The following is a 16,878-nucleotide window of genomic DNA, read 5'->3' as shown; positions in this document are numbered from 1 at the left end:
TTTTACTAAAAAAAATGTACTATTGCACATTTAATTATTTGTACTTATAAAATTACAGAAAAATTCTAATGTAAATGTTTGGACACTGCAATTAATAGAATGTGACTTTGCATTTTAGTACCGAGCAGTGTTATTTTAGTATCGTTAAGATTATGTTGTTGTTTCATATTTTGAGTTTTGTATTTTTAATTTTTTTATATTTTTAATTTTAACATTTTTGTACTTTTTTGTTGCATTTACTGCATTTTTGTTATTTATATTACTTTTTCTAAATATGTCCATATGCTATTTTTTTTTTTCAATTTATTTTTTAATTTTAGTTATTTTAGATTACATTTTTTTTAGATTACATTTTTTCAGTTAATGTTTATCATATTTCAATTAATGAAAATGTTTTCTTTAATGGCTTTAGTTACTTTTAGTTAGCTCGTACTAAGGCATTGGTCAGATATAAGAAAGTCCTGTTTCAAAATCATTATAGTAATAATAGTTTGGGGGAAAATGCAAACAATCTTCATAGTCCTAAAAATTTTATTTTTTGATTTTGGAGTGAAAATGTGACCGACATATGCTTCAGATTCTCCCAGTAAACATTAAGTTTTCATTAATGCACAAATAATCAGACCTGTCAGGGTCATTCAGGTTAGTGCAGATTTAGGTTAGGATCATTTGGGTACAAGTAAAAAGCGGGTTACAAAATCTCCCATAAATCAAAAGGTATCACTAATCACTAATTAGTGGTTCTGATTATTTACTTGTGACCCAATCTAAGATTCTGGTATGTCAGATGGTTAGAAGATGCATTTCCATCAGGAAGACTGGGTAACAGCGCCTCTGAAATGTCCAGACGAAGACGATTGGAATTCTGTGAATTAGAATGGAATGTAAAAATGAAACATTTAAATTCACACCACATAACTCATGTTCTTTGTGCTATAATCAGACTTTTATTTAAAGGGACAGTCAGGAAGTATTTTTGGTTTGACTCTTAATACATAATCAATTAACTTACGGTTTTGGGTCTGTCCAGAGGCGTCCATGACTCTCTCCAACCCGTTTCAGTATGGAGCTCATCAGTTGTGTTTATAAAGCTACTGTTTGTACAAGACATAACCGAGTTGTTCCTGAGCAAACCTGCAATACAACAAGCCACAGAGGTGAACAAAGCAAGTTTAAAAGCCAAAAGACAGAGAAAATGACTTTGTGCTTTACCTGCCGAAGCGTTTCTTAAATGTAGCCGTCTTGAGGAAGAGCTCTGCCGCCCTTAAGCATGAAAAAAGTAAGTGATATGAATAAAAATGCTCCCTTAATGCTAAAAAAGGACAGAAATCAGTATTGTGAGCACCTGAAGGAAATGTAGATTTACACAATGCTGATTCAAAACTGTGGATCTGACTTTGTAGTTTGTCCACCTGTTGGAAAGCTTCTAGTTTCAAGCTCCGTTCCTGATGAAGCTGACCTCTCACCTTCAAAAAACAAGATACTTTAGATTTATGCATGCAGCAGATGCTTTTACTCAAAGCAACTTATATTGCAGTAAAGGTAGATATTTCATCAGTTCATGCATTCCCATTTTTTGTACTGTATTGTAGATGCATTTACAATATTTTAAAATGTTTAATTTTTCAGTTTGAAGTTGAAATGGTGAAGGCAAGACACTACAGGTGAATAGGGTAAAAAGTGATATCACTAATTGATACCACTATACTTTCTCAAGTTTATCACAGTACCATTTGCATACATTTCCAGAACATAAATCTGAACATTGTATAAAGCCAGATTGAAATTTTGTTTAATATTGTTGACATAAAAAAAGAAAATACTGTCAACTTTCCACATTTTTTTCTTTCCACTAGTCTAAAAGAAAACAAGTTAGAGAAGCAAAAAGCCCAAAATTTCAAAATTAAGAAGTGCATGAAAAAACAATGTGTTTGCCTGTACTGTCTTGCCTTAACGTTTATAAAAATCATTATAAAGCTTGCAGTTCAGACTCACATGTTTGATTTGCTTGTGGCTGCGTTGTTGCCGCAGCTCTGTCTCTTTGCTGTTTTTCTCGAGTTGTGCGCTCAGAGCTCTGAGTTGACCCTCTCGGTCCTCTGCATCTTCCTGCAGCTGCTCGAGACTCTGCATCCGCAGCACCTGCAGCTCCTGTCGGCTCTGTGCGTCTCGTGTCGAGCGATGCTCCATGTCCTGCAGCTTCTGAGACTGAGACAGAGGTTGGGGAACTGGTACTTTACTTTTTACTTTATTACAATCTGCGTTTTTCAGATCATAACATTAAACTAAGCTAATGTTTAATCCACTTAGGTCAGGAAGCTTTGTATAGACAGCTGAAGTCAAAAGTTTGCAAAATCTGCAATGTAAATTATTTTTCCAAAATAAGAGGGATCACACAAAATGCATGTTATTTTTTACTTAGTACTGACCTGAATAAGATATTTCACATAAAGGACATTTACATATAGTTCACATACAGAACATAATAGTTGAATTTATAAAAATGACCCCATTCAAAAGTTTACATACATTTTACATACATAGATTCTTAATACCGTGTTGTTGCCTGAATGATCCACAGCTGTTTTTTTTTTTGTTTGTTTGTTTGTTTTTTGTTTAGTTATAGTTGTTCATGAGTCCCTTGTTTGCCTGCTGTTCTTCAGAAAAATCCTTCAGGTTCCACAAATTCTGTCGTTTTTTAGCATTTTTGTGTATTTGAACCCTCTCCAACAATGACTGAATGATTTTGAGATCCATCTTTTCACACTGAGGACAACTGAGGGACTCATATGCACCTATTACAGAAGGTTCAAACACTCACTGATGCTCCAGAAGGAAATACCATGCATTAAGAGCCGGAGGTGAAAACTTTTGAACAGAATGAAAATGTGTACATTTTTCTTATTTTGCCTAAATATCATATCTTTTCCTTTAGTACTGCCCTTCAGAAGCTACAGAAGATACTTACATGTTTCCCAGAAGACAAAATAAGTACAATTTACCCTGATCTTCAAATTCCAAAAGTTTTCACCCCCCAGTTCTTAAAGCATTGCGTTTGATCCTTCTGTAATAATTGAGTCCCTCAGGTGTCCTCAGTGTGAAAAGATGGATCTTAAAATTATACAGTCATTGCTGAAACGGGTTAAAATACAGAAAAATGCCTAAAAAAATACAAAGAATTTGAGGGACCTGAAGGATTTTTGTGAAGAACAGCAGGCAGTTTAACTGTTCAGGACAAACAAGGGACTCATGAACAACTATCACTGAATGAAAAAAAACAGCTGTAGATCATTCAGGTAACAACACAGTACTAAGAATCAAGTGTATGTAAAGTTTTGAAAGGGGTCACTTTTATAAATTCAGCTTTTATTTTCAATTGTGGACTATATGTAAACATATTTTATGTGAAATATCTTATTCAGGTCAGTACTAAATAAAAAATAACATGCATTTTGTTTGATCCCTCTTATTTTTGTAAAAAAATTACATTTTGCAGATTCGGCTCGGTGTATGTAAACTTTTGACTTCAGCTGTATTTCAAGTACGTCCTGTCTTTATAATTGACTCAGTTTGCATAAAGCAAAGTCAAATTATGGCCAAAAAGATGATAAGGTACTGTACCTGCTGAATGATCTGTATCTGGATGTGCTCATAGTCGCTCTTACACTGCAGCATGGCCTCCTGCACAGCATCCAGCTCTTGTTTTAGAGCAATTTCCTTCTGCTCTGAGATCATCTTCACTTTAAGAGCTTCAGTTTTACATGACACCTCATTCTGGACACACAGGAGCAGCATTCATAGTTACTACAGGCAAAAGGAGAGGAAGAGAGACTACATAATGAATGAGATTACTGAAGACATGTGATTAACACCAGTTTCCATTGCAGCAGCTCTTTTTGTAGTTTCTCTTGATTGGTCACCAGCCTCCAGTGGTTAAAAGCTCTCAGTTTACACACAAGTCCAACCAGCTTGCTATTCTCCGCATGAAGATCTTCTAATACCTCTTTCTGAATAAAACAAAGAGATAACAGGTTGAATTTCATAAAGAAAGGTCCAGGTCACATTTCACAGCAATCAATTAAAAAAAAAAAAATGAAATTATATTTTGCATATTAAAATATATATATATATTGCATATATTTTTCATTAAAAAACATTACAATTTTCTGCAATATTATTTTTTTTTATTACAATTTAGCACATTTCCTCCCAAATTCACATTACTGTAAGTCATTAGTTTTAAATTATTAAAATAAATTTCAATACATTTTCACAACACACCACACAGTAAAAACACAAAAACACAATTTGCTGAGTCAATTTAAAATAATTTGTTTAAGTTGACGAAACAAAAAACTTAAAAGCTGGGCTTGTTACCCAGCTGCCTTAAAATTTTAAGTTGAATCAACTCGAATATATAAGTTGTCACTTAGTACAACTTAACATTTCAAGTTAACTAAACTTTTTTTGTTGACTTAACTTAAAATTTTAAAGGCAACCAGGCAATTTTAAGTTAACTCAACAAATTGTTTGTTACAGTGCACCACAATTCCAACAGCACTTTATATTTTTACTATTAAACATATTCATAACGTTTATTATTTATAAATGTATAAAATATATAATTTATAACACGCACACATATATTTAATTTTAGGGATAAAATATGACATGGACATTTCCTGACATTTTTTCCTGACAATAACTTTTGGATATTCCTTTCCAACAAAGCTCATTCTAGCAGTTCACCTCATGAAGTGTGTGAATGAGGGTCTCGTTATCATTAGCGGAGGATAATTTATTTTTCAGTTTGATGATTCTGTCCACGCCTTCCTTCCTCACGCTGCTCACCAGCTGTCGCACATCATGCTCCATATTCACATGGTATTTGTCCAGACGTGACTGTGGGCGGCACAGAGAGCTGAGCCAGATGACATCACGCTACATGTACTGTAGTTCATGTTTTAATGATTTTATGAAATCATTAGCTTACAGACCTTCAGAAGAACACATGTGGAGAAGAGCTGGCGAACCAGCTTGTCATTGCGTTCTCTATGTTTGAGGTTGAGATGTTGATCTAAGCTTCTCTTCTCCTCCTCCAGCTGACTTACTCTGGCACGCAGAGCAGTGATGTCAGCCATCATCCCACGACATACGTCCGCCACCTGAGATCAGACATGTTTACTGAACATGTAGTGAAGAATCATGCTGATATATGCACAAACATGAGTTTACCTTTCTGTAGGGATCACTGGCCTGCATGTCTTTGGATTCTAGCTCTTTAACATCCTGTGGATACAGATTGTTTCTGGTAATTTTTTAAAGAAATTAATACTTTTATCCAGCAAGGACACATTCAAATGGTCAAAAGTGACAGTAAAGACAATTACAGTTGAAATCAAAAGTTTACATACATGTTAATTATTTTACCAAAATAAGAGGGTTCATACAAAATGCATGTTATTTTTGTTTAGTACTGACCTGAATAAGATATTTTACATAAAAGATGTAGTCCACAAGAGAAAATAATAGTTAAGATTTATAAAAATGACCCCGTTCAAAATTTTACATACACTTGATTCTTAATACTGTGTTGTTACCTGAATGATCCACAGCTGTTTTTTTTTGTTTTGTTTTGTTTTGTTCAGTGATAGTTGTTCATGAGTCCTTTGTTTGTCTTGAACAGTTAAACTGCCTGCTGTTCTTCAGAAAAATCCTTCAGGTCCCACAAATTCTTTGGTTTTTCAGCATTTTTGTGTATTTGAACCCTTTCCAGCAATGACTGTATGATTTTGAGATCCATCTTTTCACACTGAGGACAACTGAGGGACTCATATGCAACTATTACAGAAGGTTCAAATGCTCACTGATGTTTAGAAGGAAACACAGTGCATTAAAAGCTCAGGGTAAATTTAATTTATTTTGTTTTCTGGGAAACATGTAAGCATGATCCATGAAAAGATGGATCTCAAAATCATACAGTCAATGTTGGAAAGAGTTCAAATACACAAAAATGCTGAAAAACCAAAGAATTTGTGGGACCTGAAGGATTTTTCTGAAGAACAGCAGGCAGTTTAACTGTTCAGGACAAACAACGGACTCATGAACAACTATCACTAAACAAAAAAATACAGCTGTGGATCATTCAGGTCACAACAACACAGTATTAAGAATCAAGTGTATCTAAACATGTATGTAAACTTTTGAACGTGCATTTTGTATGAACCCTCTTATTTTGGTAAAATAATTTTGCAGATTCTGCAAGGTGTATGTAAGCTTTTGACTTAAACTGTAAATGCTGTTGTCTTGAACCTTGTATTTGTCAAAGAACCAGCAAAACCATTTTCAACATTGATAATAATCAGTAATGTTTCCTTAGCAGCAAATCAGCATATTAAAATGATTTCTGAAGAATCATGTGACGCTGAAAACTGGAGTAATGATGCTGAAAATTCAGCTTTGCATTACAGAAATAAATTACGTTTTAAAACATATTCAAATACAAAACAGTTCTATTAAATTATAAAAAATATTTCATTATATTACTCATTTTACTGTATTTTTAGTCAAATAAATGCAGCTTAGGTGAGCAAAAGAGACAACAATGAATGGTGTAGACCAGGGGTGCTCAACCCTGTTCCTGCAGAGTTCAGCTCCAACCCTAATCAAACACACCTTAACCAACTAATTGGGACCTGAAGGAGCACTTGATAATTACAGACAGGTGGGTTGGAACTAAACTCTGTAGGAAGGTAGATCTCCAGGAACAGGGTTGGGCACCCCTGGTGTAGACAAACCTGCTCTCTCTGGTAAAGCAGTTGTTCCTGCTGTTGAAGAATGTGCTCGTAAAACTGGGAATATCGCTGGAAGACACTCCGCTCGCGATTCATTACAGCACAAGTCAGTTCAGTCAAACACTTCTGAAGATGAGCGTTGGAGAACGTCACCTAGAAAACATTCAGTGTTAATATATCAGTCCATTACATGGCATAGTGATCATGGCATGGCACTGAAAAACATTACTGAAACTCTAAAAGTTCTTCACTGGCATTGAAAGTTCCATGAAGAACCTTAATATCCATGGAACCTTTCCATGCTCTTTATAGTGGAAAAACTTCTTTAGATTAAAAAACCACCTTTTAGGACCCTTATTTATAAGAATGTAGTGAGAAATATATACCTGTTCATTAGTCTCACGCTCAACACCATTCATCAAACTCTGGATGAAATCCTCCACAATCTGCGGTCTCTCTAGAGAGACACTGTGCTTCATTGAAGGCCATTTCCACAGTTCTTCGTGACATGTGAAGACAGCAGAAGAAGACAAATGCATTTTAGAGATGACTGTTATTTTTTTGTTGAGACGAAAATGTTATAATATCCTAAATATATGAGACTAGCTGTGGTGAAGTTTATTGGCTTTCTAATGACTGCCTGCAGAGAGAATCAGGCCCAGCGCCATCCTCCCATCATGCTCTTTGATCTCGTCTGGGTTCCTGCAGGAGAAGAGGATGCTGGGTACCTGCAGGGAGCCGCGTGTCATGCCGCGAGCGCTCCGACATCACTAGAGTCATTTCACTGTTAATCCTTTTCTGAAGCGCTCGAATCATGTCACACTCCGTGAACTCCAAGAGTCTCAGTAACTACAACAAACATGGAAAAATCATCAGTCTGTAATGGACCATGCCAAAGACATCAATCAAAAGAATCACACTAATGAACTGCCAAAAACAACCTCACAATTTAGGATTTATTATTTTTTTTACTATTAAGCATTGTGGTGGCAAACATGAACACTTCCTCAAATCAACCACTTATTTTGTTTCACACCCTAGTGAAAAGTAAATACACTAAAATGTATTTAAAATACATTTATGTCATGCTAAGTATACTACAAATACATTTATATATTACGTACTTAATAGAAATACCTTGCAATTGTACTTTTCTTATACTAAACTGGTATATTCAAATTTTGCTAAATTGGAACAACTCATTTTGTACTTAATGCACTTTAATTGTGCAGAAGTAGTGCTGAAGTCCAATTAAACATATACTAAAGTGGAATTATTGCAAGTATACTCTGGGTACACTTTAAGTATTTTGCATTTAAAGACCGATAATATTTAAAGATTATACAATCCTCATCAATAGTGACATTAAAACATATTAAGAAATGTGCATTGTGGTGCACAAGTAGTTCTCCAAATAAAATGTAATTTCAATCTTTATATCAGTAAGTATGTTAATAGACTTAAACCATACTTAGTAAAAAAATACATGCATTTTAAATCTATTACTTTTTACTACTTTACAGACCCCAGTGTTTCAAAATAAAAAAAAATGTTTATTAAAAACGTTTAGTTTTTATTTATATTTTGAATTAGATGCTATTTCTTTTATACAGTTTTCACTTTAATTTCAGTTTTTGTTTTTTTTTGTAATTTTGTTATGTAGCTTTTTTAAAATATTACTATTTAGGCTAATTTATATTTTATTTATTTCCAGTTATTAATTTAAAGGCTTCAACCTAAATTTTGTACACTATTATAATTTATAATTCACATACATTTTTTTAATTAACAGTTATTTTGTTTTAGTTTTCATTTTAATTTTACTTTCCATTATAGTGATTTTGTTATGTGCTTTTGTCATTATTATTATTTTTTCTTTTTAAATATTACTATTTAGATATTGCCATTTTTATATCAGTTTTTATTTTCAAATATTAATTTCAGTGCTTTTTAAACTTTTTAAACTTAAACTGTTATAATTTATATACTGCTATAGGTTTTAATAATATTTTTAATTAGCTTTGCTTTTTCTTATTTTCAGTTTTCAATGAATTTTACTTTCATTTTTAGTCATTTTGTTTTCACTAATATTTTGAATTAGCTTTTATTTTTTGTGCTCATTTTCATTCAGTTTTTGTATGTGCTTTTGTCATTTTTAATTAGTTTCTCTTTAGATGTAATATATTTTTATTTTCTCTCTTTTTTTACATTTCAGTTTATTTCCATTTAGGAATTCTAGTTGCCAAAGCATCATTTCTAATTTTCGTCTAGTGTACTTTTTTCATGTATATTTTATTGTAGTTTAGTTTTATTTCAATTACCAAAATGTTTCCATAATTTAACTTTTAGTCAGCAACAATAAGCCTGCTTCACATGCACTACCTGCCATGTTTTGACGTCAACTTCTGCCGCTCCAGGTGGTGGAAGGACAGATTGAGTCTGAGACAGCAAAATCTCATATTCCCCCTCTTTATCCATCTGCTGGGCCAGAGCTTGCATGCTGGGAAAGTAAACCTCCACCCTACAACACAAGATCATGGGTCAGGTAAACACATGCATATTTGTTTCGCCATAAACTTTTATGAAAGAGTGAGTATTTAATAGTAATGAAATGTTCATGGACCTGTAAAGCTGAGATAAGTGTTTAAACAGCGCAGTGGTGTTTATTTTCTCAACACCCGTCTGTCGTTGAGTCCAGCTCTCTTTAAAAATTTCCATCTGCTTCCAGAGCAATAAAAATCCCTGCTGCTTCATTAGGGACTGTATGGGGTCTTGAGTTTTAGATGCAACTTCTGTTTTTCTCTCCTCATTTTCCATGCTATCATTAAGAACCTGAAAGACGATAATGAGATAAATGTCCTTCAACAAACACACTATGAATCTACACTCACATTTACAGAAATGCAGAACAAACACCTCAAGAACAAAAATATTTTGTCACAAAATTCAACATTTTGAAATCAAACATTTTCTCATGTTTTTAGCAGTTTTAGCTCAGCAAGTTTTTTTTCCTATTATGATTTTTTAAGTCTTGTTGGGTTAAATGTTTGACCAACCTGCTAGTGAGTTTTATTTAACTTAACTATTGTTTAAAAATTACTATATATCTGGTTAAAAATTAACCAAAAATAGGTTGGAACTTAAAAATCAGACACATAATTACTAGTGGTATAAGTAATAATCAGAAGGTGAACAAGCAAAAAGCAATTTAATACATTTTTTAAATATTTAATTACTATTAAAAATATTAATACATTTTGATTTTTTTAGACATATTAATAAATGTTCATTTTCAACATATCTTGGGTTAATTTTAAGCAAGAAATGTAGTAATTTTAGTTGAGTTTTTAGTTAAGACCCAACTACTAGGTCTGTCCATATTTAACCCAGCTTGGGTTGTTTTTAGCATTTTTATAAAAAAGTAATTAGTTAAAAGCCATAAAGTCAAGTTCAGCAAAATCATTTACTGTCAATTAACTAAAATTCAGACGTATAATTACTGGAGGCATCAGTAATAATCAAAAGATGAACATTTATTAATAAGTAATTTAATGCATTTTTATTGTTTAATTATTATTTAACATATTAATGAATGTTCAATATATCAGACATATTAATAAATGCTAGTTTTCAACCTATTTTGGGTTCACTTTAAGCAAGAAATATAGTAATTTTTAATCAATAGTTAAATAAAACTAACCAGCAGGTTGGGTTTCGCTGGGTTTGTCCATATTTAACCCATCTTGAGTTGTTTTTAACCCAGCATTTTTTAAGAATATATTGAGTTAAAAGCCATAAACTAAACCAATCATCTATGAGATCAATCACAACATTACATACTATGATTTGAAGCAAAAAAGTATTTGAGAATGGCAAAAAGAAAACGGTACAAGACTAACTGTTTAACAGCTCTAATGAGGGAAAGAACTACAATCCCATGAAGCTTTGCGAATTACATAATAATATTTAAAATTATGGTGAAATATAAGACTTTTTGTTCATTGTTGATTATATCTGTAGAAACAATATATTTTAAGTTTATTTAAAATATTATATATAATACTATTACGAGTTATGCATATATATGATAAATAATGTATAATGATATAATAATGTGAACAGTCGACATCAACAAAACCATATACTGTCAATTAACAACCTCTAAACTCACAACTGGTCTGTCTTTAAAAGTTTATAAGTTATGGTTAAAATCAGTTACCTACTGAGAAAATGAATGGACCTTTTACTCCTGGAACTTTTAAATTTTGAACCAAGCAGGAGACAATTTTAAATTCTCAATTGTGGGTAAATACTGTACTTCTCTATCAGGTGTTGCGGTGATGTCTGAGTCTGCTGGGGTCTGTAGTTGGAGCGGCGCTACATCTCTTCCACTACTCAGCACATCATCAATGATCAGAGATACGCCCAGAATCGCCCCATTAGCCTCCATCCTACAGCGGTCGTTCAGATCACACAGGCAGAGCTACAAAAACATGACATTACATGACCCTGATGCCTAATGAAGCAGAGGAAGACTTTAAAAAAGTATTTATAAAACAACACACCTGCATGTAATGCTCAATTGGTGAGACATCCCATATAATCAAAGGATGTGATCCATGGATTGCAAGAAAAGTTCGCCATGGATACCATTTTTGAGCCTGAAAACACAAATTAAGCCCAATGTACAGAGACATTCATTAACTAACTTCATGAGGTGCATCCTGGGATGCTTGTAAACACGTTTGCTGGATAGGAATGGTGGTTCCTCACCTGAAGACTGGTCGGTTCTAGCGGCTCTGGAATGGGGAGGAAATTGGCTTGTCCCATCATGCTGTTATTCATTATAGGGAGGGCGTGGCTCATGTTTTCACTCACGCTCTGACAGGCCGAGAGGTTTCCAGAGGAGAGGAACACCTCCCTTGTAGAGAAACAAAAACTGAATTACTATGTTTTAATACTATGTAAATATGGGTCAGTGATGTAATGATCATTTATAGACAGTTACTAAAGAACATCCAGGGTTATTATAGTTAACTAAAACTAAAATTATATATATATATATATATATATAAAAATGTGTTATTTAAAATAAATTAAAAATAAAAACTTAAACTTACTAAAAGGTACTAAAACAACAAAGTGTACTTTTTAAATGTATTTTATTTATTTTACATATTAATAAAAAAAAGAAAAAAAAATATATATATATAAATGAAAAGAAAACAAACAATAAAATATCTATATAAAATTAGTAACAATATTAAAAATATATATAATAGTATCTTAATGATACTAAAATAACATTAAGGCTAAATTGTATTTTAAAATATAATTTGATTTATTTATGAAGAAGTTATTTCAGGCTGTCAAATGTTAAAAACAAGAAAAGACAACAAACAAAATTCCTAAAAAAATGTACAAATATTTTTACCTTAAAAATCCTTAAAATGTTTCTAATTTTGTAATAATAATAATAATAATAATAATAATAATAATAATAATGTGTCTATTCACATCTATGCATAGTTTAGGGAAAATTATGAAATGTTATTAAATATTATTATAAAGTATTATTTCCTAATGGTTTCACCACTGGACGTTTCTTCATCGGAAGTCATTGAAAATAAAAATGACAAAAATTAAAACTGTATGAATCCAGTATGAGTACAAATATTGCTTTAATTTGGAACATGCATTTTAAACTAGATTTTTGAAAAACATTCTCCTCTGCATCATATGTGACCCTGGCCCAAAAAAAAAAACAGTTTTAAGTAGCAATAGCCAAAAAATACACTGTATGGGTCAAAATGATCGATTTTTCTTTTATGGCAAAAAATCATTAGGATATTAAGTAAAGATCATGTTCCATTAAGATATTTTGTAAATTTCCTATCATAAATATATCAAAACTTAATTTTTTGATTAATAATATGCATTGCTAAGAACTTCATTTGGACAACTTTAAAGGTGACTTTTTCAGTATTTAGATTTTTTTGCACCCTCAGATTCCAGGTTTTCAAATATTTGCATCTTGGCCAAATATTGTCCTATCCTAACAAATCCTAATGCATACATCAATGGAAACTTATTTATGTATAAATCTTTTGAACCTTATGACTGGTGGTCCAGGGTCACATTTTAAAATTAATTATTTGTCACTGTCCCAAACACTGTGAAATCTGTGATTTACCAGCACCTGATCATGTAGCGCACTGCGGTATCAAAGCGCAGGAAGAGCACGTCTCTGTGTAGCTGCAGGAGCCGTGTGACAGCCTCTGAACTTCTGGGCTCACAGAGAGAGTCAATCTGTCGCTGGACGTCCCACAGTTCAGCCCCTTTGGACAAACATCAGAGCGTAAGGATACTCTGGGCTGGACGTCACACAATATTGGGTAAAAACAAAGTTATCATATACCAATGCTCTCTAAGCCACCCCAGTCCGCTGTGAGTCTCTGAGCGCTGCTGGGACTGAAGGAAGTGTTCGGATTCCCAAGTCGAGCAAAGCTCACCAGGTAACAGACAACGTCATGAAGAGATGAAATAATTTGCAGTGTGGTATGAAGAGCCTGGTGACATTCCTGTAACAGGAATCCACTAAAAATCAGCTGATTCACACACACTTAGCAAAAATGATGAAGAAAATGTGTTTTAATGAGAAGTGGGACAGTGCATCATGTTTAATAGTCACAGATGCATTTCTTGCCTTCTCCTCCAGAGCTCTGAACATGAGCAGCACTTCTGTGTAATGAGGGATGAACCACAGGTTTACCAGACGCTTTCCATCAGCCGATAACAGGCTTCTGGGACGAGGCTGAAATGTCCTGAACAGGCAAAAACAGTTATAATTTAGACAGACTTTTACAGTTTCTTTTATAATACAAAATAAATTTAAACTATGTAATGTTTAATAAAATCTAAACATTTAAATAAAACTTTTTATTTATTTATTTATTTATGGAGTTATTTATTTAGTTGTTTGTTTGCTTGTTTTGACTATTTTCCACATTTTTAATAATATAAAATTAAACTATAAATATAAAATGTAATATAATAAAATATAAAAATTTACATAAAATTGAGGACTATCTATCCATTTATTCATTCATCTACTTTTGTTTGTTTATTTTGACTATTTTCCACATTTTTAATATGAAACAAAATAAAATGTAAGCATTAAAATAAAAATGATGACTATTTTTTTTATTTCATTGTTCATGAGTTTGTTTGCATGTTTAAACTAGTTTCCTTTTTTAATAATATAAAATCAAAATTATGAAATCTAAAATAAAACAAACAATTAAATTGTTATATATATATATATATATATATATATATATATATATAATATAATTTCATTAATTAAATTATAATTTAATTAATATATATATATATATATATATATATATATATATGCACACACATTTTGGGTACAAATATGGACATATTTATTTTATTAGATTTTTATTTTAGTACATTAAGTAAACTAAATGAAAATGAGAAAGAGCTACTAATAAACTAGCTACTAATACATTTATTTTACATTTATTTTTATTTATTTCAGTTAACATTTATTTTACCGCAGGCAACAAATTTATTTTTATGGTTTTACTTTTAATTTCAGTTACCTATTTTAATTTCAGTTACCCTCAATAACTTTAACAATAATATAATAATAATAATAATAACAATACTTCAACTATAATTTCAATTAAAAAAAAAAATTAAAGGTTTTTAAGTTCATTGAGTAGATAAATTCATTGTTTCCAAATATTTGGCCAAGAGGCAGGGTTGCCAGGTTTTTACAACAAAACCCACCAAACTGCTACTCACAAACTAGCCCAATCGCGTTTCGATGGGGGTCCCCCGTTAAAAATCACGTTTCAAGTGATACTCTTTTTTTTGTCGGGTTCGCCCAGTAGATTCAAATTTAAGGGGCTAAATATGTCATTGGGATCACTTCAACTCGTGGACATCAAAAACAACTTGCGGCAACAGTGTTAAAGTAGCCCAATTCCATGGAAAATCCGTGGATTTGGCAACATTGCCAAGAAGATTTAACATGACACAAATATTCTAGTTCATTAAATCTGAACATTGTGTATGTATTTTCTTCACCTTGGATCAGGACATAATCTGTCGTCTGACTGCAGGTCTGATCTGGTTTCACTGGGTTTTCCCATCACAAAGTGATTGTCACGGATGTGCGGCACCTCGTCCAGCAGTGAGGAGAGACTGTGGCAAAGAGCAACAACCTGTCCTCGGACACAACACTGTGACATACGCTTGTTAAATCTGAAAGAGACACATAGACACAGAATTTCATCCTTCTATAAAAAGTTAACAGCATTAAACACTGTTTATTGACTAAACATACTTGTGACAGAACTCCAAAATCAGTTTCCTCTTAATCCTGCCAACTTCTTCCTAGTGAGAGATAGATAGATGAATGAAAACTAAGGTCTCTCCATTTATTTAGCAATTAAAATCATGCTTACATACAGAGTTTAGCTTCGGTGCACTCATCTGTTCTTTCTTCTTTATAAATGCGTTCAGCATTTCATCTCGAAGACCCACTTTCTCCAGCTGAATGGACACAAAAGCACCTGCAAGCCTGAATTACAACAAACATTTCACACAGTCCTTCTATACTCAGATTAGACATGCCTTAATGTCTGTTTGGAAATAAACTTTATATCCAGATTATTTCACTTATTGGTGAATTTCACAAAGAACTGTACTGTATTTTGCACAAGAATATGACTGAGATTAAGAACTGTAAGATAAGTGAGAGAATACAATTATTTTTGATCATTTAAATTAGCAAATTTAAGGCAGAAAAACAAATACTAGCGTGATGTAAAACACTAAAGTATTTTAAAAAATAAACATTTTTATGCATTTTTTAATTAAAAAAACATTGTCTTAGTATTTTTGTCTCGTTTTCCATTACAAATAACTAAAAATTCTAAAATAACTTAAGATATTGTTTTTTTGTTTGTTTGTTTTGGAAAATGATCAAAATTAGATGAGTTAATAATTAAAACAAGAATAAATATCTGTCAATGGGGTAAGAAAAATAATCTTGTTTTCTCTTTGAATTAAGTTTATTTTTCTCAGACTTTTTTGTTGTTGTTGTTTTAAGCATAAACTATTTTTTTTTTTTTTTTTTTTTTTTAAATAATGCCACAATACATAAAAAGAAAAATCCAAAAACTACGAAAGGTTTCATTTCCTTTATGCAAAATACACTTGCGGTAAAATATTATCAGTTTTTTGCACACCTGTTTCTAGTAGCTAAAGCATGTTTCCTGGTTTCAGAGGAAGCAGTTCCTTCGTGCTGCAGCAGAAGTTTTGTGTCTGAGGACTGAACCAGCTTCTCTGTCTTATAGCATAAGGACGCTTGTTTAAGCGCACCAATCAGAGCGTTCTTCTGCACCACCTGACACACCAGAACCACCTGCATGTTCTCCAGGCCGGAGTGATTCAAGAGCTGGGACGCAAGGTCAAACGATTAATATACCAGACAAAAATAATGTGCCAAAATGTGCATAACATATTCACATGATTACCTGTAAAACTGCTTCGTTAGATTGAAAGCTAAATTTGCCAATATGACTCTCATCAAGTTCCTGAACAGCGAGAGGCAGGCTGTTTGGGACAAACCTATAAAACAGGAAGGGAGATTTTTACATATTTAATACGTTCAATATTTGTGTAATAACCGTGAGCAATAGTAATTGATATGCTAACCATTACCATATCTCATTCACACTACACTGCATTTCAGTGGATGCTGATAGTGTCTCAAATCCTGAGCATGACACAGGTCAATATCAGTCCTGCAGGCTTTTACCTGTCAGCGTTCTGTTTGTCATCCTGAAGGGCCGTGATGAACACAGGAAGTTGTTTTGGGATTTCTTTCCGCACAGCGAACTCAAACTGCACTGGCCGCATGTACAAATGAACCTCATCAAAGCCCATCAGTCTGGTCAGCGATTTATATAATCTAGAGAGAAATGACAGAAAGCACATTCAGTCAAAAGTTTAATGCTTTCAGACGTTTTCATTTATGGCTTAAAACCTG

At 32.6% G+C, this 16,878-nt stretch overlaps 1 protein-coding gene across 1 annotated transcript in view; it reads right to left on the bottom strand.

Annotated features, from left to right (window-relative positions):
- Positions 1 to 213: 213 nt before the first annotated feature.
- Positions 214 to 16,878, bottom strand: part of si:ch73-242m19.1 (uncharacterized) — a 28,771-nt gene continuing 12,106 nt past the window's right edge. The window contains exons 20-46 of the mRNA XM_051133960.1: positions 16,648 to 16,800; positions 16,364 to 16,457; positions 16,076 to 16,284; positions 15,294 to 15,405; positions 15,169 to 15,218; positions 14,910 to 15,086; positions 13,498 to 13,615; positions 13,210 to 13,372; positions 12,991 to 13,129; positions 11,565 to 11,712; positions 11,357 to 11,452; positions 11,110 to 11,274; positions 9,415 to 9,623; positions 9,174 to 9,312; positions 7,520 to 7,640; positions 7,178 to 7,290; positions 6,795 to 6,944; positions 5,233 to 5,286; positions 4,995 to 5,162; positions 4,747 to 4,899; positions 3,870 to 4,004; positions 3,619 to 3,771; positions 1,996 to 2,205; positions 1,346 to 1,466; positions 1,213 to 1,263; positions 1,013 to 1,134; positions 214 to 865 (exon numbers count right to left, since the gene is read on the bottom strand). Coding sequence (XP_050989917.1) covers positions 752 to 865; positions 1,013 to 1,134; positions 1,213 to 1,263; positions 1,346 to 1,466; positions 1,996 to 2,205; positions 3,619 to 3,771; positions 3,870 to 4,004; positions 4,747 to 4,899; positions 4,995 to 5,162; positions 5,233 to 5,286; positions 6,795 to 6,944; positions 7,178 to 7,290; positions 7,520 to 7,640; positions 9,174 to 9,312; positions 9,415 to 9,623; positions 11,110 to 11,274; positions 11,357 to 11,452; positions 11,565 to 11,712; positions 12,991 to 13,129; positions 13,210 to 13,372; positions 13,498 to 13,615; positions 14,910 to 15,086; positions 15,169 to 15,218; positions 15,294 to 15,405; positions 16,076 to 16,284; positions 16,364 to 16,457; positions 16,648 to 16,800 — 3,637 coding nt within the window. The 3' untranslated portion in view covers positions 214 to 751. The remainder of the gene's footprint in view (positions 866 to 1,012; positions 1,135 to 1,212; positions 1,264 to 1,345; positions 1,467 to 1,995; positions 2,206 to 3,618; positions 3,772 to 3,869; positions 4,005 to 4,746; positions 4,900 to 4,994; positions 5,163 to 5,232; positions 5,287 to 6,794; positions 6,945 to 7,177; positions 7,291 to 7,519; positions 7,641 to 9,173; positions 9,313 to 9,414; positions 9,624 to 11,109; positions 11,275 to 11,356; positions 11,453 to 11,564; positions 11,713 to 12,990; positions 13,130 to 13,209; positions 13,373 to 13,497; positions 13,616 to 14,909; positions 15,087 to 15,168; positions 15,219 to 15,293; positions 15,406 to 16,075; positions 16,285 to 16,363; positions 16,458 to 16,647; positions 16,801 to 16,878) is intronic.

Source organism: Labeo rohita, chromosome 17 (assembly GCF_022985175.1).
Source record: "Labeo rohita strain BAU-BD-2019 chromosome 17, IGBB_LRoh.1.0, whole genome shotgun sequence".
In the NCBI taxonomy this organism is placed as follows: Eukaryota; Metazoa; Chordata; class Actinopteri; order Cypriniformes; family Cyprinidae; genus Labeo; species Labeo rohita.
Note: the sequence above shows the minus strand (reverse complement) of the source record. Positions and strands in the feature narration are given on the sequence as shown.